Source organism: Dermacentor albipictus, chromosome 1, assembly GCF_038994185.2.
Source record: "Dermacentor albipictus isolate Rhodes 1998 colony chromosome 1, USDA_Dalb.pri_finalv2, whole genome shotgun sequence".
Lineage (NCBI taxonomy): Eukaryota > Metazoa > Arthropoda > Arachnida > Ixodida > Ixodidae > Dermacentor > Dermacentor albipictus.
The window spans coordinates 214,318,753-214,345,385 of record NC_091821.1 but is presented as its reverse complement, the minus strand read 5'-3'; the positions used below and the strand labels follow the sequence as shown (position 1 = coordinate 214,345,385).

General features: G+C 45.7%; 1 protein-coding gene across 1 annotated transcript; it reads left to right on the top strand.

Annotated features, from left to right (window-relative positions):
• Positions 1 to 9,965: 9,965 nt before the first annotated feature.
• Positions 9,966 to 17,732, top strand: LOC139056374 (uncharacterized). The gene is made up of 5 exons (XM_070534563.1): positions 9,966 to 9,985; positions 13,746 to 13,978; positions 16,871 to 16,948; positions 17,082 to 17,223; positions 17,502 to 17,732. Exons 2-5 carry the CDS (start codon positions 13,774 to 13,776, stop codon positions 17,704 to 17,706), a joined length of 630 nt encoding a protein of 209 aa, XP_070390664.1. The 5' UTR covers positions 9,966 to 9,985; positions 13,746 to 13,773; the 3' UTR covers positions 17,707 to 17,732.
• The last annotated feature ends 8,901 nt before the right edge of the window (positions 17,733 to 26,633 follow it).

Here is a 26,633-nt window from a genome sequence, read left to right as displayed (position 1 = left end):
GCCGTTACTAACTTCAGCAAAGGGCGTATTTCTCCCCAAGCTCTTCGCATCCTCTGCCAGGCACCACACTCTAAAGACAGCATAATCTCCCTAACATGGATCCCGGCCCATGCGGGCCCTGTCCACCCACACCTCCCCAATCTCAACGAGGTCACCCACTCCATTGCACGAGGCCTAGTCAACCGCGCCGGAGTCACTGGAGATGAGTTGGACACCAGGGACAGTCTGACAACTTATAACGATCTCGTTAAGGCCTTTTACCTGAGTCGCCGAATCTTCCCCCCGCCTCACCCAAAGTTCAGCCGGGCGCAGGCTACCACCCTGCGTCTACTACAAACAAACACGTACCCTTCACCCGCCCGCCTCCACCTTATATTTCCGGACGTCTACACTACCCCCAACTGCCGGTGCTGTGGAATTCACCCGGCTACGCTTCCGCATATGCTATGGGAGTGCCCAGCACAGTACGCACAGGCTAACACCACGACTCTCTCGTCGAGGTTGCATGAGGCTCTGCGGAGCTCCGCCCTCGACGACCAAACCTGGGCGACCCAGCACGCCCGCGAGGCGGCGGCGAGGCAAGCCCTCGACGTCCCTTCGTGGGAGGCGTAGGCCCGGCCATCATAAAGTGCTGGTTCTACAATAAAAGTTTATTCCTCCTCCCTCGTCCGAAAGGCGAAGCATCGATTGCGATAACAAATTAGTGGACAGCTATACGGATTAAGATAGTAGCTTTATCGGCCGTGTAAACTTGTAAACTTAGGCTTACTAACTAAATTAACAAGCATGATGTCACAAGCACACAAGAAAAAAAACACATATCACTCGATGACCGCGGAGACTCGCTGTCAAAAGGCTGCAGTGAGGAAACGCGGCAGCAGCAGCGAGCGAATTGACCTTCGTGCTGCCGCTCTGAACACTGCTACCTTCGTTAAAAAAAAACGTTTTTTTCTTTTTCAACCAAGATAAAATTGAAAAAAAAGAAAGGAAAAGCTTTCCCGCAGAATTCTCCTCTTGCGATGCGACTCTTTCGACATATCTAAAGATTTGGTCAAGAAGAAGGAGTTTGGCAGTCTGCGAAGCGCGTGAAGCTATCCATGTGATGGCAAGGACTTTGCTTCAACCAACCCTTGATCCCCCTCGCATCTTTACTATTGCTAGTAGCTACAGCGGGGTGTGGCGTTTCTTGCAGCGCTCGACGTTTCTGCCCAGGCGCGAGTAAGAGCGGGTGCGAGAGAGACAATCTGGGGGCCCTTGCTCCTTGAATATGTGACGGCCTAGGCACTACGGAGGAGGTTTCTTAGCGCTTGTTGTATGCGTTTGTCCCCTAGACATGCCGCCATTGCGGAGTGCGGTCGAGTTTTTTCACGCTCCGCCGCTGGCTGCCCGTGCGGTGAGACAGTGGGCACGGACGCCCCATTTGGTGATCGCGGTGTCTGAAGGGGCAAGGTTCTGACTGGTGTTGTATAAGTCGCGGGTCACTTTTTTCGTCGCGACGATAGATTGCATTTTTTACAAGCACTGCTCCAGGAGCACACGTGTAACCGGCAAACGGAGGCCTCGGGAGAGCACCTGGGATTATAGTGAAGCAGGCGGCGTAGGATCTCCAGGGCACCCAAGGGATAGCGGGTGGATCAAAGCTGGAAACAGTGCGGCTCGTGGGTTGGGGCCGCGGAGGCCGGAGCGTGCCGGGGGGTGTTCATATAAAAAATTAGCTGTCCGCTTTCGCGGACAGCCGATCTTATACACCCCTGGCACGCGCAAGCCTCGGCAAGCCCCAACCCACGGACCAGTCCGGGTTCTAGCTGTGGTGTCCCCGTTGCCGCTTTGGTGTCCTGGAGGCGCCGCCAACAATATCGAAATAATGACACGTTTTTTCAATTAGTACGAAACACGATTGAATAAATATGATTACGTCCAACCGCCAACGTGCGACGCTAAGTTCAACACTACCGCGCCCAGAGACTTCTGCCGGCACGCCTAGGGACAAACGCATACAACACGCGATAAGAAACTTCTCCGTAGTGCCTAGGCAGAGTCATATATTCAAGGAGCAGAAGTCCCCAAATTTCCTCTCTCGTACCCACTCTTACTCGCGCATGCGAGCAAATGTCCGGCGTCTCCGCAAGTACCACGCCCCGCTGTACGTACTAGCAACTGTAAATACGCAGCCTCCTCCCCTGTAGCGTCCTGCAGATTCCCCCTTGTTCTGCGGCATGTGAAAGAAACTAGTCCGAGTTTGGAATTGTGCAAACCAAGCTACGCAACAGGCTCACAGAGGATCGCGTGCAAAAACTTGTGTAACTGCACTAGAACCTCAATGTCCAGAAGGCTTCGTCCTCTGCATGCACAGCGAAGCGTTGACGCGTCAAGCGGAAATGAATCGGGCACAGATTGATACAAATGTCGTTCTTGACGCTCTGATGTGAAATCAATGCCTTGACGTGTAATAGCGCCTAGATTTTGAACCCGGAAGCTCTGCTAGTACTTTTGTGATGCAATAATGTAACAATTATATTCTTTTCAGTGTTAGAGAAATAAATGTGTCGGTTTTTTCATAGCTGCGTGTGTAATCGTCTTTATTTCCCCCAATTTTCCGTATCTTTCTGAAACAACAAAAAAAACGTAGAAGAAACCAGCTTTTTCACGCCTATCAAAATTTCATGAAATTGTACATCTCTACGCGCGGCCACCCGGGCCGTCCGGAGCAGAACGCATGCTTCCTCCCTCCCCTCCCCCTTGGAGGCTTGCGCGTGACGGAAGGCGACGTCGTTCCTCCGCGCTTCCCTCGCTTGCGTGCGCGAGATTGTGCCGCGATCGCCGGCTCACCCTCGCACGCTTTCACTCGCACATACAGCATACGGAGCTCGGCGTCGATTTAATCGTCCTTGGACTTCATATAGACACTCACAGCGACGTCGACAGCATAAATACACCGTGAATCAGTTTAGCAAGTACTGCTAAACATCACCAGTCATTTTTGTGAATACGGGCCCAGATGCCTGGGGCCGGACACTTTGTGTTCCAGCATTTTGGAGCTTCGTTGTAAAGCTCGGCACGGTACCGTTCGGCGTTCCTAAGTGCAACAGCAAAACAAAACAAAACAAAGAAATTGTTCGCGCGGCTTCCATTTTGACGAAAAGGCAATAATGTGCAACGACCACTGAACTTCCGTGTAGTGTAGCCGTAGTGAGCAGTGGCGTAGCCAGAAATTTCGTTCGGTGAAGGGGGGCTCACATTGCAGCTCGGCCTCCTCCTTAAGAGGAAGCTTTAGCTCGGGTGCTGATATCTAAATACATGTAGAAGGAGAATTCATTTTTCTCGGCAACCATGCACCGAATTTGACGAGGTTGAATTTGTTGCATTTAAAAGAAAAACTTAAATTCTGGTGACCGTTCGTTCTGCCTTTTTCATTTCGGTTGTCAATTCTTTTTTAAAATTTTCGGAAAACGAAACTATCAAGTTCAAAACTCTTAACTCAGCAATCAAAAAAGATATCACAATTCTGTGAATTACACCTAATAGTACATCTACAGCGGACAAAATTTATATGTTACACATGAATCTCAAGAAATTCAGGATTATGGAACTACGGCTTTCGCAGAATCCTTGTACACAACGTAACCAGTTCACGTAAGATACGAATTGACACACCAAATTTGTCCGCTTTCACTGTTATAATAGATGCCATTTACAGAACAGCGACATATGTTCTTGATGCAGAGCTATTAGTTTGTAAACGTCGTGCTTCTATTTTTCTTTTGGAACTTTCGAGTTTTTCTAGATATCTTAAACAATGTTCAGGCCCTACATCGAAATTCCGCTTTCAACAGACACTAAAATATAACTTTTTCTTTCAAATGCAACAAATTTCATTAAAAGCGATCCAGGGGTTATCATAGAAAAGCGCTTCTGCGTTTTACATGTATTTGAATAGGCCGCGTCGGAGTTGTGCCCGAGCTAAAGCTTCCTCTTAGACAATTTGTCTGGGAATCAAATACATGAATAATAATTGCATTGCCATTGCCATAGATGCTGCAAACGAATTCTTGAACGCTACGCACTGTCAAAACAAGTGAAATATGTATTTTTCATGAAACAATATACTTGTATGTGCCAAAAATTGTGTCCAATATAACTGATATGAATGCTTCCATGTTATTTGTCTATTTAATAAGTATAGAAGATATCAACGAACTTAAGAACTATATTAGTTCGAAACCAGCAAAGTAATGCATGCCGCCGATATGAAAAATGTAAAGGCCATGAAATTGACAAGTTGAGGTCAAACATGTCAATGAAACTTTGTCATTCAAGAACCCTGTTTAGATTCTTGTACATATGCAACGGACAGTGAAAAATCTCAATGACGCTGTCATTTGTTCCAATGTATTACACAGGAGCAGCTGTCACCGGTCGTGTATCGTGAGTAATTGCACCGAAATTATAGCCGCAACCGAGAGCACGTATAAAGAGCAGGAGTTCTGCAAAATATACGAGGGCGAGTCAAATGAAAGTGAGCCAATGCGAATATATGACAAACGGGGCAATTTATTTAAAAGTAGTCTCCATGAGCATTTAGACATTTGTCCCATTCTCTAACGAGTCGCGTGATTCCTGTCTCATTAAACTCCTTGGGTTGCTGTTTCGAAAAGTCTGCAACTGACTTTTTCACGTCATCGTCCGACACGAATCTGATTTCCTTGAGCTGTTTTTTGGTTTGCCCCAAAATGTGGAAGTCGCAAGGCAACAGGTCTGAGCTGTATGGCGGATGTTGCAGCGTTTCCCACTTGAACATTGCCAGTTTTGTATTAACCACATCAGCGACCTGGTGACGGCATTGTCGTGGAACAAGATGACCCAGTCGTCAATTTTCCACGTAGTTTGTTCTTGATTGTGACACGCAGCCGATCCGGCGTTTAACAATGACGAAAAGAATTGATAATCTCTCTTGATTTAGCAAATTCTATCAGTAATGGCCCTTGACGATCGAAAAAAGAAGTCAACAACACCTTTCCGGCCGAAATGACGGCCTTTCCTTTCTTTGGGTGTGGCTAATTCGAATGTTTCCACTGTAAGCTTTGCCGTCGTGTTTTAAGGCTCGTAGTAGTTGCACCATGGTTCGTCCCCAACAATTGCAGACAAGAAGTCGTCACCCTCATTGTGATACCAGATCAGATGAGTCAAGGCAGCGCTGAACTTCTCCGTCTTCTGGCGGTGGTTCGAAATCTTGGGCAACCATTGCGCACACAAGAGCCGTTAACCGAGATGTTCATGAACTACTGCATGGACTGAACCGTGACTGATGTTCACACGCTCTGTCAGTTCATCGATGCTTATCCTCCGTTCTTGTCTCATCAGCTCATCAACCTTTGCAATTTTTTAGGGGTGATTGCACGATGGCTTTGTCCCGGTCTTGGATCGTCTTTGCAACTTTCACGTCCTTCTTTGAACCGTTTGCTCGAACGCATAACAGTGGCCAATGAAATGCAATGTTCAACGTACATGGCAGCCATCCGGCGATGAATTTCTTTTTGGGAAATACCTTCAGCTGTCAAAAACCTCAGGGCACCACGCTGCTCAACTTCTGAAGCGTCCATTACGTCACGCAGCCATGTTCAACCCAGTGTATGAGAGCATTAAAAATATTTATCCTCACACCTGCGTGTCACTTTTGTAAATTAGAGATGACTGTGTGCTACGCGCATGCCTCGCAAATAATGAACCGAACGAGTATTGCGCGAGGTGGGTAGGCTCACTTTCATTTGACTCACCCTCGTACATTAGAAGTGCGAAGATACCATGGAATGTACAAATGCGAAGATACAGCTTGATAAAAGGCAAAAAGGTGTCACTGGAAACAAAGTTCACTGCATGTATACAAAAAAACATATGTAATACTATGTACTATGTACTAAAATACTATGTAATAAGAGTATCCTGCAACTGAAGCGTCCCGTGGCCTATTACTTTCCGCAAAAGAAGAAGTAACAAAATGGAAGTTTCACCATGCGACAATTCGCTGCGCCGCAGCAATGTCTTTTTTTTTTCTTTTGCAAGCCCGGGGCACCGAAATTAAAAAAACGCAAGGTATGTTGGCCACAACCGAATGCCTACTTTGGGCACCTAATGTGGCTGCCGAAGGAATATCGAAGAAAACGTGAGACGCTTGGTCCACCGAGAACCATACGCATACTGCTCGGTATCCTACACTGACGAGACAAGACTTTCTGGAGAGGTTGCGCTCAAGCGAACGCGTTGCAATCAGTCGAGTCCTTACAGTGATGGCGGCGAGCGACAATGCATTGTTTCTGTTTCTCCTCTACTAGCCAGAAAGTGCCCAAAACTCTGTCAGACGAAAATCTACTCGGCCAGAGAAAAGCGAACGCGCACCGAAGAGCGCTGCGCGGGGGTCGGTGCCACACGAGAAAAACGCATGTGCTCTGGCTGGCTCTGGTAGCGAGAATAGCGAGGACAAAAAATCCAAGAGGCTCAATGTGTCCTCGCGAATAAAAGTCAAAGTAGGAAAATAAATAAAAACGTAGGCTGGCTTTAGTGTCTTGACTTGGTTGCTTTGACGTAGGTGAAAAAAAAAATTTATATTTTTTTATGTGTCATAACGGCACAAATAAACCAACACAACGCTTCATCTCGTCGGACCTCGCTGCGGGCTTTGTCAACTTGTCTGATAGTGTGTTGATTCGGCTTGTCTCGTATTATGTTCCGATGTAAGGCTTTAGAATAAAGTCAATGGACTTTTGGCGTCAAATATTTATAGGAACACTAAACCCACAAAGTTCCGCAATTGAAAATCTAAAGCACAACTTTGGAAATGTCAATGCACCTTTCACATCAAAAGTTTATGAGAACTTTATACTGTTACGTTTCGCCTACGACGCGCGGTATAGCGGCGCGGATGCAACGGACGCCGGGGCTTCGTTCAAAGCAGCGGACATTTTGGCCCGTTCGGAGCGGCAGCAACGCATCCCCCCCAAGCGCGTCCCGGCATGTTCAGTGCCACGTGTCTTGGTGTGTGCGTGTGTGTGTGTGTGCCCAGGCTTGTCAAAGCGCGGCAGCCGGGGAGAGGAGCTCCCCAAGTGTAAAGCGAGGAGGTCTGACCGGCGCCGGCCTGTCTGATGCGTCACTACACTCGTCTCAACATGTCTCTCAGCTTGTCCGTGGCCGCCGTCACGTGGTCTCATCCCGTGACCTTCCTTCTTGCCCGCGACGCCAAGAGTATAAAAGCAGCTGTCCCCGGACGCCGAGAGAGAGGCTCCGAATTCTTCCGTCGAGGAGCGGGCTCTCCCGTCTCTCCACTTCGGTCGACCTGACCGGCCGCTCTTTTGCGATGCTAGAATAAACAAGTTGTTCTGTTAGCAGTCGACTCATGCTTTGCCAGGACCTTCGGATGCTTCCAGTGGTGCCCCAGGCCGCCAGGCCAACGCTACCCTTGGGGCTTGCGACCCATTTGCAACAACTCGTGCCAGCGGTGCGACTGTACTAACGGGTGTCAGCACTGAGGTTCCAACAATACCCATAAAGTTTCGGATTTCACATCCATGCGCTTCGTAGATTCCGCGGCCTCCGCAAGATTCCACGGCGAGCCCGTTCGCCATCAAAACGCCCTTGAAACTGTGCTTGGATGGGGCTGCTTGCGTTATGTGACTCCCGGTGCATGAGCGTTGCCGCGAAATCCAGCCCAAGTTCACAATGTTCGCGGTGAAATGTCTTTTCGAGCGTGAAAAGGACATTCTACGCAAAATTCAGAATGATTTCCGGCACCGGTGGTTGCTTTGGTCGGCGGTGCATGGGCAGCACGAAAACATTTCGGGGGGGGGGGGGTCTGAAGCCCTGTAAGCCCCCCCTCTGGCTACGCCCATGGTAGTGAGATAAGAAGCCCGACAGCTCGCCCGCCTACGGATAAAAAACCAGCAGCGTATGGACAGCCGACACTACAACCTCCGACGTCGAGTACCAGCCCGGCGACCGTGTTTGGGTTTGGACCCCGATACGCCGACGAGGACTCAGTGAGAAACTATTGCGACGCTATTTCGGACCCTACAAGTTCATACGACGTGTTGGCGAACTGGACTATGAGGTCGTGCCAGACGGCATTTCGCATTCACAGCGGCGCCGCGCACGATCTGAAGTGGTCCACGTGGTGCTTCTTAAGCCATCTTACGCACGCTGACGAACTTCCTTATTTTGTTGTTTCTTTGCTACGGGTGTTTTTGTTTATTACTTTCATTTGTTTGCAGCATCGGGTCGATGCTTTTTAAGAGGGGCGTATTGACACGTGTACGTGTTTATCCTTATCGGGCGACCACGTTTCACCGCCTAACAAATGTTATCGCACAGCGCCGGATGCCCCTTGATGTATCGGAAGTTTCTGGAATGTTATCGATGGTTCCATCCGCTGTCTGTCACCGAACATTGTGTAATCTGATTGCTTGTATGCGCGACGCGAATCGTGTCGAACTTTGTGGAAGACACGCGGGTCCCAGCGATTACTCTGGAACGTTCGACGACTGATGTATAAAAGCCGATGCGCTTGATCCGCTGATCAGATTTTCGACGATAGCCGACTGTTAAAAAAAATTAAATTATGGGGTTTTACGTGCCAAAACCACTTTCTGATTATGAGGCACGCCGTAGTGGAGGACTCCGGAAATTTCGACCACCTGGGGTTCTTTAACGTGCACCTAAAGCTAAGTACACGGGTGTTTTCGCATTTCGCCCCCCATCGAGATGCGGCCGCCGCGGCCGGGATTCGATCCCGCGACCTCGTGCTCAGCAGCCTAACACCATAGCCACTGAGGAACCGCGGCGGGTGTTAGCCGACTGTGTTCACCGTTTTCGTTGAGCATTGAGTGTAGCCGGTTTTTTTTCTGGGGACAGGTTCGCCCAATAAAGTTAGTTTTGCCACCCACAGTTTTCTTTTGTTGCTGTGTCCTCAACCGTCACTACCACGTGACCATATGGAACCTGGGGCCAGTCAAGCTGCTTTCTCTGCAGCTTTTTCCCCCTTGTTTTTTTTTCCGCCGCAACCATGTACTCCTTGCTTGTGGAAACAAACAAACAAACAAACAAACAAACAAACAAACAAACAAACAAACAAACAAACAAATAAATAAATATGGCAAAGCCTCGGATGGAGCACTAAACATAATTTCGCCCACCAGACATTAAATCGACTCGACACGAATAATTAAACTATGCACAACTGTCACTTCGCAAGCCGCGGCTAATTTCTTGTGAAAATGGGACCGTTTTTATTGCGATAGTAATGATATTGACACTCCAGGCGCATTTCCGCCTTCGGCGTGATGTTCCGTATAAAGTCCGAGGGCGTTAACGTAGTTCCCGCGCGCCGTACGCTGTATGTGCGAGTGAAAGCGCGCGACGGTGAACCGACGATGGCGGCTCAATCTCGCGCACGCAAGGGAGGAAAGCTGGGAGTAAGCGCGCCGTATTCCGTCGCGCTTAAGGCACCGGCGGGGGTGGGGAGTTCTGCGCATGGCGCGGCCGCCGTACGCAGTCGCGCCATACACTACTCCGCGGGCAATCTCGAAAGCGATCTTGCCTTTCTATTGCCTTCCTAATCTTTTAGCATACACAGGTGTATCTTAAAACCCTAACCTCCGTGCTTTTATTCTTTTTTTTTGTAATGAGGACGAAACAATTGATAGTATCTTTCTCGCATGTTGCCGCTTCAATGCTAAAAAAAAAGTTGTTTTTGGAAATTTTTCGTCACCGACTTGTGCTAGAACTCCCCTACAGTTTGTTCACCGTCTTTATTATCTCTCTCAATTTTCTCTTTTTCGCTGATCTTTCCCTGTTGGATGCAATTTAACTTTTATCGCTGCACTTTTCATCGATGCTAGAATTCTGTTGTTATTATAACACACCTTATTTTACTCTTTTCCATATCGCACTCATAGTGGGCATAAGCCATAGGTTGTGAAAGGAAGGAGACGAAGAGCATGTAAGTGCTCCCTGTGCATTGGCGTATTTTGTAGTAACTGTATTGACTGAACGTAAAATAAATAAATGTAAAGTGTAGTGTTTGATAGTATTTGGACAATAGAGGTTCAAGCATTCACCTGAGCAGTGCCACCAGAAAGGCTTCTTGTACAACCACGGCAATATTGTACTCCGGAACAGTGTCAGCGCCGTTAAACGGATTTTGTCTAGTCTTGTAAAGATGCTTTAGGGCTTGGAACTTATGGGATGTACAAAAACTGACCTTCCTCTGAGGAAGACGATTTAACAAAGTACTCAGGCAACCAAAGTAGCCATAACTTGCTCAAGCACCGGTGTATGCGATTTGTCTTTGTTCATGCATAGAAAAGGACGTTAGTGCCGGGAAGAAAATTTATGGTTTACTAAATCACTTCTCAGACTACTAAGCTGTTGTTTCATTCAAAATAATTATTGACCTTTATACTCTTGAAATGCCGCCCTTCATTGCAAACACGACTGAATCTCCAGCAGACGCGATCGGATACTTCTTAGATGTAGGCATAGCATGACCAGACGCTAGATTATTTAATAAGAAAAAAAATGAACTAATAGAGACAAGCAAGAAGCAGCAGTTGTCAATAGGCAGGTCCTGAAGAAATAAAGCCATTTGCGCAGGAAGAACAGTTCATGTCTAACAACGAATGCTGGATGATCGTGACAGTGGACGAGATGATAGCGAAGGCACCATCTACGTTTGTATTAACAAAAGAGACTCTTAGTTATTTGAGGCCTAGGCCTATACCGTCAGACAAGGTACAGCGGATTAGGAAAGACACGCGCTAATGACGCTCTGTGTAAATCCACGTGTTACTGTATGACTCTGAGACCAAAGGCTGAACAGAGCGTAAGAAGCTGAGACACGTTATGTGCGCCGCAGCAGTATGTAACGCAACAAGGATCGCGCAAACCGTATACATCTAAAAATTGCGTCTAGTGTGCGCCTAGTCTTCTGCGGCTTACATCGGTGTTTCCACTTTAGCCGACTCTATCATTGGTGCCATAAGTTCACATAAAGCAGCTGTCGAAAAAGAAAAAGATGTTACCGCTCTTTGGACATACCGCCTACAAAGTAGTCGATAACGAAGTCGGTGCCGCATCTTAGTCCACACTTGCCAATGTAGATCAGTATTGACAAATTGATTCTTACGAGAGAACTCTTCGTACAAGCAGGTTTGAGCCTATCGTGCTATTGGACATATCATTAGCGCATTCTGGAAGCCAATGATAAAGAGCTCTCACGAGTGAGCAGCCGATGAGAGTTATGGGCTTGTTGATTGGGCATATTCTCATTTCTTGTAGCGTGGGGTCACAACGACACTGGCGTAGAAGGTAGGTGAGACAACACGAACACAGCGCTATGCGATATCAGGATTGGGGGCTCAATCCGATCGCTCGTGATCCGTTGTCAAGATTGGAGTGCGGCAGGAATTCGAAGGTAGCTGGCCCATGCCGTCGTCCAACTTATCCACGCTGAGGACGTTGATGAAGGGAAGGACTGCTTCTCATCGAGAACGAGGAATATGGGTTTATTTACAGTATTTACATGCAGTTCATCAGTCTAGCATGACTGCGAGAGAAAGTACGTCAGTCTAACACGACTGCTTGAGAGAGTGTCTCAGTCCAACATGACTGCTTAAGAAAAGTGTGTCGAGCATCCGCACAACAGCAGTTTTAAAACACTCGGTCCTCCCGCGATACAAGGTGACGCGAACGTTCGTTTAGTCATCGTAAACTAGCCGCCTCTCCGCGGGATGGTATACACGCACACATGCACACACACACGTGTTCACGGTCCGAAACCGACACCAAACGAATTTCGTAGAACTCGGAGGGGACCCGGGTAGCAGCCCGGATAGCCATTGTCCTGCGTCTTGGTCGGCGCGTGGGAAGGGGCCTTCGTCGGCGTTCTCGCGGCAACTCCCTCACTCATAGCAGAACAGGGAGGCGTTGTCGTGTTGCGCACAAAGCCTGCTTCGTCTAACTCCTTCAGTCACAACGGCGACGAGGCTAGAGCGTAACGGTGGCGGTTTCAGTACAAAGCCTGCTTCGTCAAACGCATCCTAGCTGAAGCGACGGAGAGTGGAGGATGCGCGTATTGTTCCCAACACAAAGTCGACTTAGTCACGCCGTGGCTAGAGGTAGGCGGCGGCGTTCCGAGATGAGGTTGCCACCGTTGGCGTAAATGGCTGGCAAACTTGCACTGCAGCTGGCCGTTCTTAACAGCGACCGCTGTGGTTTCTGATGTAGTGCTTTGTATGTCGGTATCGTTGCGCGTGCGCTACAACAAATTATAAGAACCAGAAGTGTTGTGAGTTCTCCCCTGGGCCAGTACTCACAAAATTTGTCGCACGTTAAAGATCGTTTCCTTATTTGCCATAGCTTGGGCGTCCGCCCTTCATGATAGCGATCGGAGTGATGACCATACGACCGCCACAGCGATGGCCATTCTAAGGTGGCACTTACGTAAGAAAGGTTTTGTGAATAGGGCGCAGGAGACCGAATTTTAAAATTTATCTTTCGTAAGAATTGCTAAGAACTGTCCCATTACCTTCGCTAATAATATCTACACTATCATTATTGGCCGGAGAATGCTCTTACGAGCTGCTTCGTGAAGGCGCCCAGGGTCCATATTCACAAAAGTGTTCTTGCGCTAAAGCTCTTCGCAGGAGCAGTATACCAGTCAGTCGTAACGTTGGAAGCAAAGGTGGAACGTTAATGGCAAGCAGCACTTATCAACGGAAAGTTTTGTGAGTTTGGCCCCACGGGTTAAATTCACAGAGCTCTTCATTCATAAGTGCAGTTTGCCATTAGCGTTCCACCTTCGCCTGAATATATGCAACGTTGCGATTGACTGGTGCCTGCTCTTGCGATCAATTTTAGCGCAATAACGCTTTTGTGAGTACGGGCGCAGATAATTTCACTGAACCCACGCGACACAAGTTTTCCACGCCGATAATACACTCTATTACTGAAGTCAGATTCAAATAGTACGCAGCGGTGGTCAACATCGATTAAACCAAGCGAGGCTGTTTATCAGGCGTTTTAATGTGACAAATGCTTTGTAGGTGGACTGCAGGTGTGTTTACATCCTACTGAGTGGAGTCAAATAACCTTGAGGTGGGTTTTTCAAGCGAAACTTGCATTGGCTTGCAAGTGACGTTATCTTGGTCACGCAAAAAAAAAAGAACAGTGGCTGCCAGAGCAGAGCAGCTGCGGGATAGGGTGGTTTGATGAGTTAACAGTTGCGCCGGAGCCAAAGCGTGAGTCGTTAGCAAGGATTCCAGCTGCATAGGCGCGCGTTCATGCCACGCACGCAACCGATCAGAGCCGTTTCGCTTCCGCCGGGGAGCTAAAAGGCAGCAAAGGGTCTCGCGCGCTCTGCACCGGCTTCGTTTCCGTTCAGTTCAGTCTCGGAAAACGGATGGGACGGCCAGGCCGAGGAACGGGTAGCGTTCGACGAGCGGCGGCGAGAACTCGCCCGTGAAAGGGCTCGCCGTCGGCTAGCCGTTCCATCCGTTAGAACAGCCCGAGCCCAGGCAATCCGACAGCAACGAGAAGATCCCGAGCTGAGGGAGCGGGAAGCCGAAGCAATCCGGCACCGTTACCTGTGGATTACTTAACCGTGACTAAGGTCATGGTGCACGCAGGAAAAGCTTCGCTTACCACCATTTTCCGGTAGAAAAGGGTTGGTCATTTTTTTTCTGTTCTTTTATCTTCCGTAGTAAAGACAGCGGCCAGCATCAGTGCGCCATGAGATGGCTCTACGCTTTGCTCCCTGTAGCCTGGCTTCAAGGTGTGGCGTGCTCGAGAGTCTGGCTGATTGCTGATAAAGGCTCTGCTCCCACGGTGCCACCGATACATCCCGGCAGCGACGATGACGAGTACTACCTCGAGGACACGGGGGAGAAGGAGTATTACTACTACGATCAGGACGAGTACTACGAATACTTCCAGGGTGAGCCGCAAAAGAGCGCAAGAGGGAATCAACGGCACAGGTCGCTCACTGAGGCAGTGACTCTGGCCTTTCCATTCGTTGCTCATTTCGCTTTCATCCTTGGACCAAATCAGACAAAAAAGTGCGTGATATGAAAATCAAAAACACTCTGTGGTTGCCATATATCGTGAAGTTCGAGGCAAAGAAACGACCGTTTGGCGTACGATTTGTAAAGTTCCCAGGCTGTTGCAAGCGTGATCAGCGCAGCAGCAGGCCCATATGTCACGGCTAATTTGTAAATCGTGGCGTGTTTCCCTCACCTTCTATATATTTGTGGCTCCAGGGTCGGAATCGCGAATGACTGGAAAGATTAATATAAAATCAAATTCACATCGTGCGGAATTATGAAGTGCAGATGACGCCTTGCCAAATAGAAGGCTGTTATTGATGACTTAAAAGCAGTAAACTAAATTTTATTACTCGTTCCGGATGACTTCGTCAAGGAAGAGCACGCATTCATCGCTCTTCATCGAGAATGTACCCACACTTATCGGGCATGTTGGAACATCCTGAGGTTGATGTGCCAGTACCAGCATGGCCATGTGCCCGAGGTCCAAAAACAAAGAAAGCCGAGCTCTACGACATAAACACGAATGTACATTATTTGGAGGGCAGCCAAAACCAAGTTAATACGTCCGAAAGATAACCGCTACAATCAGTGAACGTAGCCACCATGACTGTTGTGCTGACTTTAAGGGGAGCTTCTAAACACAGTATTAGTTGGGTTGTCCCACAATGAGCAAACCCGTAGAGCCTGGTGACCCACTGGCTTTTTACGTCACGTTTCATAACAGGGAAGTACGACAGGCTTGACTTGCGCAACGAGTATAGTTGACCAACAGCAATTTGATGTCGCTATTAACGCACTCGTTAGGAGAGCAGGTGCAGTTAATCCGAACAACACATAAAAACTGAGGCAAAGGAATAAGAGTGTGTTCAAATGCTTAACTGCAGCATTCCTAGCGTGCTACAGCGACACCCATCGAAATTACCTCGCCTTACATCCCCGGCATAGCAAAATTCATTGTGAATAGCGCCAGAAAGTGAGCCTAGCGATTTTTTTATGCCCTGGGCAGCATTGCTAGAAGGTGGCAAGTAACATCATCTCCAAATGAGCTGTTGTTACATTCTTTACATTCCACACATGGAACCAGCAATTGCAACATTTGAAGTGACTGGCTCATGGCAACTTTCTCTATTCTATATAACCTGGAAGAACACAAAAATTATAAGAACAGTCTGATAGCTATAGTTGGTACTGCATAGCGGTAGGTATAGTGCAAACGGGCGCTGTGTCTTCGTCTGCTCTGTCGTCTTGCGCGCCCGTTTACATTATACATCGTATTATAATAATTGCAGAAAAATTAAATGAAAACACAACAATTAGGATGAAAGGGAACTTTCCGCCACATGGCGAGCACACTGGTGATTTTGAAGAATGAATTACAGGGGCAAATTGGACAATATCTTCAACCCCTCATTGGCAAAATGAGCAATCAAGGCGCTCAGACATTTTTGATATTTAGAACCTAGAGTTATTTTGAACCTAATATTTAGAGCCTATTTAAAACCTAGAGCCACTGTTTCTGCTAATTGAATTTTGTGCTATTGAACCGACTGTCATCATCTTTATTGTATGGAGGCCCTGAACCAGAGGCTTTTTGGGAAGTCGCTGAAAATCTGTTTCCCATTCGCCAGCCCTCTTCATTAATAGCATGTCAGACACCATGTTTAGCTGTAATATACTTTTACGAACTGTTCTAGCACAATAACAATATATGTGAGTACTGGCTCTGGGGCTGAACTACCAAAGTTTTTCGTTCGTGAGAGCCTTTAATCATTGGCCTGCTTTAAAGTGCCAGCCATCCACGCTAGAGATCGGGATGATAACAAGACGACCACCTCTGTGATTGTCAATGGCATTTGGCACCTAATTAAGTGACATTTTGTGAATACAGGACCTCTGCATTCTCAAAACTTGCGTAGGTGCCGACAGCGAGTCGATGACTCCGCGGCGATGGCCTTTTTATCACTCCTATCGTTGTCATGAGTTCTAATCGCCCGATAAGCCAGGAAATGAGGAAAAGCTCTTCCTAAGAGAAGCTTTAATTCTGAATTCGCGCATTAGGGCCGTATTCACTAAGCAATTTGTAGGCTGTGGCACGTTGGAACAAGTGCTAGGCCAGTCGCGGTAGCGAACATATTATTGAGAAGACGGCCGGCCAATGGCAAACGTATTTTACGAACAAGGAACAGAATTCAGAATGCAAGGACCTTTTTTCTAATACATACGTAGGGTCCGTATTCATAAAAAAAGTTCTTCCGCCAGAATTGCTCATAACGGCAGGTGCCAGGGAATCGGCTTACTTCGCAATATTAGCGAAGGCAGACGACCTTACAAAAACCTCTCACGGACGGAAAGCCTTCGGAATTCATCCCTTGAATCTTTTCAAATTCCGCATTGCTTCGGCGCGAATCCCGGAGGATAGCTCCTGATTAGTAGGGGATTGACCGAAACACACTCACGGTGCATTATTTGTTCATAGCATCTGGCACAAACAAAATATTGCACAAGCTGTCGTACATTGCATAACTTGGCGCATAGTAAACGAAATCAGCGACAGAACGGTTAGAATGATTGAGGATTATGTCTGCCTAACGAACAAGCCAAAACGACGTTCCGTGCTAAAGATTTGAAAGGCTACTTTCAGCCGTAAAGTTACTTTCGCCAACAGTGGCAAAAAATTAGGCGCGTAATGTTAACGACTAAGATGGTATGACCTACAAGTTGTCAAGAACTTACTCAGTTCTGCGTTACTTCAATTGTTTTCCTTGTTTTCTTCTTGCTTTCAGACAGGAAGCCCATTGCATCTTTGCGGAACCGTAGATTAGAAAAGGCCATCAGAAAACTGCGACGCTTGGCTCAAGCAGGTTAGTAAACGAATGCAGCATTAGCACGAAAGACCTGCAACGATTTGAAATATTATCCGCAATTTTTTAACGAGTGCTGGCAATATTCTGATTCCAGACATTTATGCTGCTGTTTTTTATTTGCTTTCTGCAGCACCCGTACAAGGATGCAATGAAACGGAACTTGTAAATGCAAGAAATCTGTGTGAGAGAAAAATAACCTTGGCCAAAAAGATCCGCAGCAGAGGACCACCTAACAAGAAAATGCGGCCTCTGCATCGGCGAAGAGTTTGCAGGTAACTCTTCTATTAACCTTTTGTGCGGGCCTGTAGACATTGTGGTTGGTCTACACCAAAAGATAAAAATACGTCCTACGTATAGGGCAATAAGTATGATATAGCTAGATTTATAGGCTGAGTCTGTCTTGCACAGAAAAGAGCCAACGTACTTACAACGTATCGAACAGCAGGTCAGAATGTTTCGACGACCACAATGGCGTGCCTCACAATCAGATTGTGGTATTGGCACGTGAATAAACCAGAATTTAATTTAAAATTTGTTTCTTGTTCCACAGGCTAGTGACCGAGTACGCTGATTGCCTATCAGCCATAGCGCCCAACGGGGAATGCTCGGACGTTGCTTTCAAACTGAAGACGGATGGTCAGCGGAGTATCTACAATGAGGGATTCCAAGTGTGCTGCTCCTCGGTCACTGAGCCTATAGCTTGGCTCTTCTTGGCAACAGCTTGCATCTACATCCGAAGGCTGTGGTCACATTAAAAGCCCCGAATCTGACCACCTCCTCATACTGCTCTCGCTGCCTTCCTCTTTCCCTGCTGCTGCGATTAAATTATGCTAGGAATAATTTTAGAAAGCTTCAGCGATACGCATACTCTTAACGCACTGTGAGCTGCCGAAGGTCAGTGGTAACGTTGACCGCGTGTCCTGTCACATCATAGGCTTCTCTCGTGCGTTTTTTTTTTGTCCTTTGAGTTGCGAAACTGACTGGGGAAGCATGACGTCTGTAACATGTATCATTGCAGTTGATGCGACGGCGATTTGAATTTGTCGCACTTCTTATACGTCAGTACAGCATCATAACTAATGACGCGAATAGAATATCTGTAAAATGACGTTTCATGTGAGGACAAGCCTGAGTCACCTAAGGAACAAGCCGGTATCTCATTTTGAAACATGGTACTGGTGACACTAATGGCTGACAATCAGCCGTAATTTCTAGAAGCGGTGATTGTTCTGCTCCGAAATATTCGGAACCACTGGAACATACATCGCTAACAATGACTGCATGCGGCAAACAAAACGAATGAGTAACAAGTCCCAGTAATACCCTGGTGTCATATGCAAAAGAAACCAACCATGCGAAAAGGTCAAAGAAAAAAAAACCGCTTAGAAGGTGGGGCCTTTTTTTTGCTTTTTGTCTTTTAATACGTCTTGCACAGGTAGGGAACAAGAGTTGGGCCACGGTATTGCTACTTACGTAGGGAGTGCAGTCAGTGAGACTTAAAAAAACGCGATCACATCACCGCGAGCTTACTCAAAAAGCATGGATTATTCGAAATCCAGGTATCCGAGACATCGACTACTCTCGTAGCCGACATCGGTGCGCTGCGGTCGGCGTAACTCCATGGGAAGCATTTTTCAAAAATCGATTGCTGAACAACGCCTCAATTTCCGCAAATTGCACTTTAGGTACCTGATTCCGACAATGGTCTCATGCTATATGTGGCGTCTAGTTTAATTTCACTGGCTGGATTTTTTTCCTGGAACATTTTGTGGACCCATTTAAAACGCATGGGGTGATTTTTTAAATGCTGATTGCAGCGCAGCGACAACTCATCCGCTAATTGCGCTCTACTGGCATATGCTCTAGGTCTCGCTCTACATGTACGTTCAGTTTGGTTTTATTCCGCTTGATGAATTTTTTTCCTGGGGCGTGAGTGCTCGGCTACTATGCGGCGAAGCACCACTACAAGAGCAAAAGATTCGTCTGTTGTTGTATTGAAGGGAGAGGGTTCGTCGATAATGTTAAAACTCATAGACTCGAATGTTCAGCTATGATGCACATTCGTGCCCGGATGTACATGGAAAGATGACACCGCCAGATTTTGCAACAAACAGCAGACCGAATGGCTTTAAGGAATGACATCCAAGCATTAATCCAGGCTACGCGCGATATTTTTTCTTAAATTTTGGTGCATGGTAAATTGTTTTATTTGGTATTTAGAAAGATAAACATTACGTGTCAGCTTTACTTATGAAAACCAATCAGTAATGGCACTTAATTAATGAACAGTTATCTAATACAGTTAAATCAATAGGACTATAGAAGTGATCACGAGTTACTGACATGCCATGCTTAGTTCTATCGGTTTTACACACCTGTAATGTCATGGGTATTAAATGAAGTATCATAAAACCAGTCATTCAACAATGATGCCTGCTGGGAACTGGTATGATGAAGTCAATAGTGATAATAGGTAATTTATTTTACTCGTACAACAGTTGTTTAGATCCGTGCACGTTGTTATTGGGGTCAATCGTGCTTTAACATAATGAGCATTTTGGTTAACATTGCTAACTGATAATGCCGACTCTACCTTTTAACAGCATTGCGTCATAGATATCAAATGAAAAGTCATTCGAACAGCGATTGAATTATAACTTGGAGTGGCAGGACTCAATTACTAGTGATCACGCATCACTTTGTTTAGTATGACAGTGGTAGCCTTTATTCATATACATCGTCATTGATATCAATCCAAAAGTCATTAAATGAGTATTTCTTTGGTTACAGCTGCTGACCGATTACGCCCGGTTATTAGTGATAATTAGTGGTACGCTCATTTCGATGTTCTCTTATTTTATACAGTATAGCTATTGAAGAGTATGAGCACATCGAACTGAATGTATCATTAGTGATCACCAATGACTCGGCATCATCATTTTTGATATTCATGACTTATACTGTACAGAACACTAGAACATCCAACTGAGCGTATCATTAGGGATCACTCATAAATGGCCGTTATCAGTTAGCAATGATAACAAAAAAAAATACTCGTGTAAGCACTTTTTGATTGATACCAATGATGACGTGCACAAATGAGGGCTCCCATTGTCGTAGTAAACAAAACTATTTATGATCACTAGTGAGTCAACGTTACCATCTCCTAGTTATTATCAAAAAATCATCGTTTGTATGATTTACCATTTAATATCCATGACGCTGAGCTGTATGAAAGTGCGAGAGTTAACACTGAACTGAGCGTATCACTAGTGATCACTAATGACTGGAAGTAGTTAGCAGCGGTAACTAAAGAAATATTCATTTAATGACTTTTTGATTGATATCAGCGGCGACTTGCACGAATGAAAGCTACAATTGTACCAGTAAAATAAATTATTTGTTATCACTCTTGACGTAATCATATTAGTTCCCAGTAAGCATAGATGAATCACTCCTTTTATGACATTTCATTTGATATCCATGACTATATGGTGTGTAAAAGAGGGACAACTTAGCAGAGAATGATACATTTATGTTAGACCTGGCAATCTTGAAATGCAAGGAACTTAAGTATGCTACCCGCACTGGCTTCACGTGGTTTGTGCCTAAAACGCGAACGAATTATGGTCGCCAAATGCTTAGCTACATTCTTCCACAGACGTTAAATAACGCGCTGTGAATTGATGTAAATTTATGTACTGCTGAAACTTTTGTCATAGTGCTTTGTGCTTGCTTTTGTTTTTGCCTGTAATGTTCCAATACAGTTTCATTTGTGTCAATGTTACTATTGAGAATGCTCTACACATGCTGTATACGATACACTGCGATACTGTTGCCAAGTCATTGTAGGGTGCGTCGACCTCTGTCAAGCCTTTCTTCTGGCTTTTTGTCGACGCACCCACTACCCTCATGATGATGATGTTGAATAAAGAATTGAGAGCTGAGAGCTAAGACCTGAGAGTATGTTAGTAACTAGTGATCACTAGTTACTATAGTCTTATTAGCTGAAATGTGTAGTTGCTTAGTTAATTGCTCAATAATTCAGTGTGAATACTGATTGGTTTTCATGACGACGTGTTCGATAAGAGGATAAGAGGCTACCGATGGCCTAGTAGACGTTACTTCTATTGACTAATGGCCAAAAATTACGAGTGCCTCGTGATCTTCAAATCTCTCTAATGTAAGAGTGCTTGCCAAAGTTACATACAGTGATCGCTGCGCTATTTTACTGACAGCTTCACACATGAGGTCTGTCTGTCTCTCGCGCTTTCTTTCTTTCTTTCTTTCTTTCTTTCTTTCTTTCTTTCTTTCTTTCTTTCTTTCTTTCTTTCTTTCTTTCTTTCTTTCTTTTGTGAGCCTGACTCCCAAAAATTTTTACGAGCAGGTGCTTCTAAGATTTGTTAGGTTTTATTCGAAAACCCAGTACTGTGGCTCAGTCGCAGCAGTGCCGGACGTCGCCTTTAGTTGACAGCTTTTACACCACGTGATGTACGGACCTTCAGCATTCAAAATTCGCGCTGTGACATATTCAGTCTAATGGAGGAAAACAGAATACACAAAACTCAAAAAAAAAGACCAGGACCACGCCAACAGCTGTTCCCGGTGAGAGCGAATCGAGAATAGGTTATTAGATAATCGTCGCGCGTATAAGTAGACTGCTATAAGGCTGTGAATGAGCAGTTTTGCTGCAATTGATAGGCCCTTTAGAGGCTCAGTTGCGCTGCGGGAAAGCGAGTGCAGAATATTGAAAAGGTGACCTCATGGTGTTTCTCACGGTGTCTGTGTTTTCTTAGCCTTCGCACAGCCGGGGAAATCCACAACATAATTAGATACTCATTACGGGTGTCGCTCATGTCGCTTACCATGTCGTACCGGGGCTGAAGTGTTCAAACAGCTTGAAGGGGAAGATCTAGAGTTTAAATTTTTTTTCGAAAAATAAGATGAATACTAAATCATTACAAGCTAGAATTGTGCTATCTGCCACACGCATTTATTTTTTTTTAATTTGAAAGTGTTCGCGGAAGCATCCTGTATATTTGCAGTACGCTGTGTTGCAAGGGCAAATTTTTTTGCTACCATCTTATACTCTGACAGAACACTTGGAATCTTTTATACCGATTTGGTCCTTGTAATTCTCTGTTAAAAGGCCCCTCACCAAGCCCCATTGCGAATTTTGGTTATGCACTGGAATTTGTAAAACGCCGTATAGATATCGTTTTCCACGCTTTTACTCGCACATACAGCATATACGGCACGCGGCGACGATGTTTTAGCCCTTTGACTTTACACGGAACGTCGCGGCGAGGCCGACGGCAGAAATGCACCTGGAGCGTCCCTATAATTGCTATCGGAATAATAATTCTTCAAATCGGTTTATAATTGGAGGAAATAAACGAAATTGACTTCCACCAGTAGCGTAACACCCACAATGCCCATTTGCCTCGACAACTGACGAAGTAAATTTGGTGGACTGCCGGCATCGAAGCGCTAGGCCAACGCCGCAGATAGCAAAGAGATAATGCAAGCTGCTCGCGGGCCGCACCGGCGGTGACCTCGGAGACGTGGCGAAAGGCAGAGGGGCGGCGACATCGACAGCAAAGACGCTATTTTCCCTGCCAGTTTCGGTTTCGAGGAGCCTGCCAAGGGGAACTAATGAAATCTGCATGAAATCTGCTATTCAAAATTTTATCGTTGGAATAGGTAGTGTCGAGGGTGAGCCCCAAAGTACTCATTTGCCGCAGCCACCTGTTGCTGATAATTAGAAAATTAATTACCGTACCTTGGCTAATTACGCACATAAGTGCGCTAATTTATCTGTATCTATAGGGGCCGCCAATCTGTACACTCGTATGGTAAACATAACATCACCGTGATTTATATTTTTTTTTCCAATTTTAAAAATTTGGTGCATCTAAAGAAAACAACAACACCCTGTATAGAATGGCAATGCAAGCCGTAAATTTGGAACTGTCGGAGTCGGTGGAGAAAAATGATGTACTGGGGGAACTACGGAATGGGTTTAGACCAGGCAGGCGCTTAGAGGATAATACGCTCGTACTAACTCAGTGCATAAAGATTTCAGTAGTTCAGAATATACCTTTATGGATAGCACTTCTAGATATTAAAGGAGCCTATGGCAACATAGACGGGGAATTGTTACGCGATATTCTCAAGCATGAAGGCATATGTGACAATTTCGTGAAGCTGCTGAGGTAGTGCAAATTGTATGGGAAGGCCGCAAATATAATGAAGTGGTGGGAATTCACCAATGACTGAAGCAAGGATGTCCTCTGTCTCCAGTGTTGTTCAGGCTTTATGCTAAGTGCATAGAAAGACGACTGGAAAACAGCGAATTAGGGTTTTATTTATACTACATGCGTAATGGACAAATGGTGCAACAGAAGCTCCATGGACTGATGTGTGCGGTCGACATAGTGCTACTAGCGGACATAGTGAGATACTTACAGACAATTGCGAATGTCTGTGTCAATGCAGGGACAAGTCTAGGCATCAAGTTTAGCACAGACAAATCGAGAATTATGATTTTTAATGAATAGACGAGTAATTACGTGGTGTGAATTCAATGCCAAGTCATACCCATAGTCAAGCAATATACATACGCGGATGTATACATAAACGAAGGAAAGACTTATACTCAAGCACCTACCAAGGTAATCTGAAAATAAAAGGGAATTGGAATGCAGCAGTAATGAAACATATAGCACTTTGGGGCCACAATAAATATCAGGTGGTTCGTGGAATCTGGAAAGGAGTAATGATGCCAGCACTAAAATGCGCATATTGTATTCTGTGCTTAAAATCGGACATCTTGTCGGGGTTAGCAGTTAACCAAAGATCAGTAGGCCGGTTGACTTTGGGAGCCCATTGTAAAACACAAATGAGGCAGTGGAGGGCGACATGAGTTGGGCCACTTTGAAGTCTCAGAAGCGCAGCGCAAAATTATTTTTGAAGAAAGACTCAGGAAGATGGATCAAAATAAACAGGTGACTAAAGTGCACAAGTACCTGTAGCAGAAAAGCGTGGACGCAGAATGGAAGAAAAGACTGATATGTTGTCAATCAAGTACAGGGTAATTGAAAATGTTAATAGGCAATCAAGAGTCATCAGAAATAAAGTGAGAGAAACAGAGACAGCGAATTGGATGGAACGAATGTAAACAGAAAAAAAAAGACAATGGATATTTGAAAGAATGGGATGAACGAAATTAGAAGGGAAAATCTGTACAATAACACGAAGAGCAGTGCCTAGCTATTTGAGGATCGAGCTGGTTGCCTAAGGACAAAAAACATACTGGAGCAAATATTCGCAACAAGCCGAGGCGTGCTTATGCTGCAGCGAGAAACCGGAGACCGTTCAGCACATTCTAATGGAATGCGAAGGTATTCACCCAGTGAGACCCGTAGGTAACGTGCATCTTCCTGAAGCGCTTGAATTTAAAGTGAACGGAAGCATCAGCCGGTCAGAAGTCAAGATAAGCAAGAGACATTTAGACTATTGGTAGAAAAAAAGCAGGGAAGGTATTGATTCGATCGGATGCGCTACATGCATAGGTAGCCGTGCAAGGTAGATAGAGAAGTTTTGAGAAAAAAAAAAGGTTAAGGAGATGTATACAAACATGCTAGAATAAAAAAAAATGAGTAGCATACCTAATTAAATCAAGCAGACTGTGTGACAATTTGTCGCCGCCCCGTTTCATTGGGGATGCCAATAAATCATCATCATCGCAATCGAAGCGCGACAGAGGAGACTCGGCTGGCGGTACACGGCTCACACAGGACTTGTTTGTGCGGCTGAATAAGGCGTGGAGTTACAGTGCTTGAATGCTAATCGCATTAACGTCGACAGCCATTGTGAGATGGCTTCTGCCGGAATTTTGTGAAGGGAATAATGTCATACCATATGAAAACTTGGAATAGTAAAATATAGGTGAGCGTTGCACTTAGTGGGACATTACAAAAAGTGAAGACAGAAATCTTAAAATGAAGAATTAACTTTTTTACGGGATGAAGAAGTTTATTAGCAGTACACTCATTGTGAATAATCCATTCACTCTCGGGTACGTGAGTATGTGAGCATGTGTCGTAACTGTTTCGGCTAACAGCAACAACAGCCTACCATGCGTATTGAGTTTGATTTGTTTTATTTTTATAAATTCACTCTCACCATTTTTCTTTGGATTCTAATCTACCTATTTTTAACTTTTGTTGGAATTTTTTACATTTCTGATTCCATTTTCAACCACCCAATACTTGACCCATCCCACGCCGGGCGAGTATCCTTGTTGGATTTCGTACGGAGAAGATAACCACATCATCATCAAGGCAAAAGCAGAGTATCCAAACTCCTGCATCACTCAGGTACCTTACTCTGACCGTACACCGAGCAGTTACTATGAGCGGTACACTGCAGCGCAGTCTCCTCTATCGCACCATTCATTGTCTTACGTGCTGGACAAATTTAATTTTGAAGCACAAGGCTGTGATTGGGAAATGTAAGTGCCGCCATCTGCCGTCAACTCAAAAGCAAGCAATGCAAGATTCAATGTCTCCAGACAAAGCATTGCAAGCGGAGGAGGCACACCGAGCAGTGCAGACAGAAGAGACAACTCAACATCAAGAGGTAGAAGAGACAATGCAAGATCAAGCAAATACAACATTAGACACAAAATGAATAATAAAAAAAAAACAATCGGATAGTTTTCTTGTCACGCCAAGCCTTACTCTCATTACTGGCGCGCAAAAAAAAAAAAAGGGTGGAGCAACTTGCACGCGAAAAAGAAAGCATGGCAAAATACAAACAGAAACCTCACGCGCCAAAAAAGAAAAAAAAAACACCAGGAGAACGGCAAAAAAAGGAAAGCACTCTTAAAGCATACTCACCACGCGAAGCACACAAAAGCGAAAATGAGGTGAAAGAATGGTGAAGCAAAATATTTGCAATGTAGACTGCTTGCGAAGGCCGACTTGCATGGTGTAACACTCGGTGTAACTGTAACACTGCCTCGCTGTTCGACCATTTTCACTGACTGGAAGGGGCGATGATCGTTTTTCAAGGCCATCGGTGGCATGATCCACTTACGGCTTTCGCGTTAATATAGGAGACAGCGTCATGTGACAATTTTGAAGCCTAGTCATAAAAACATACAGGAGAGGCTCCCTGGAAATAGGCGCTCACCACGTGATAGCCAAGCCATAATTGCTAATTTCTAGCCTATACGAACGCCCGGATGGTATGGAGGAGGGTAGAGTGGAGAGCGGGTGACGAAGGTCGATCATGACGAGGCCGTCAATAAAAGGTACCATGAATCAAACAATGCCTTAAGTCATTGTTTGGAAGTAGGCAGCTAGGGTACGCCTATTTCCAAAAGGTCAACGCGCAGGCGGACCCAGAAGGAAAGGAGTGGCGGCGTCAGTGGTGGTCGGCTGGAAGAGGCTTGCTACCTGACGTCACGCTCCCTTTTAGTCCTCTCTATGGTCGGGTGGCACACATTTTGTTTATAATAATCTGGCCAACAGCATTTCTTTAATGCGACAGGAGCCGTAACAGGTGCGAAAAAAAATTTCCGTTATGTACTCCGCATTTTTGCAGCGATTAGAATGCGCGTACCGTGCCGTCTCCTCTGCCTCCCCTCCCCCTTTCGACACACAAACTATTACGC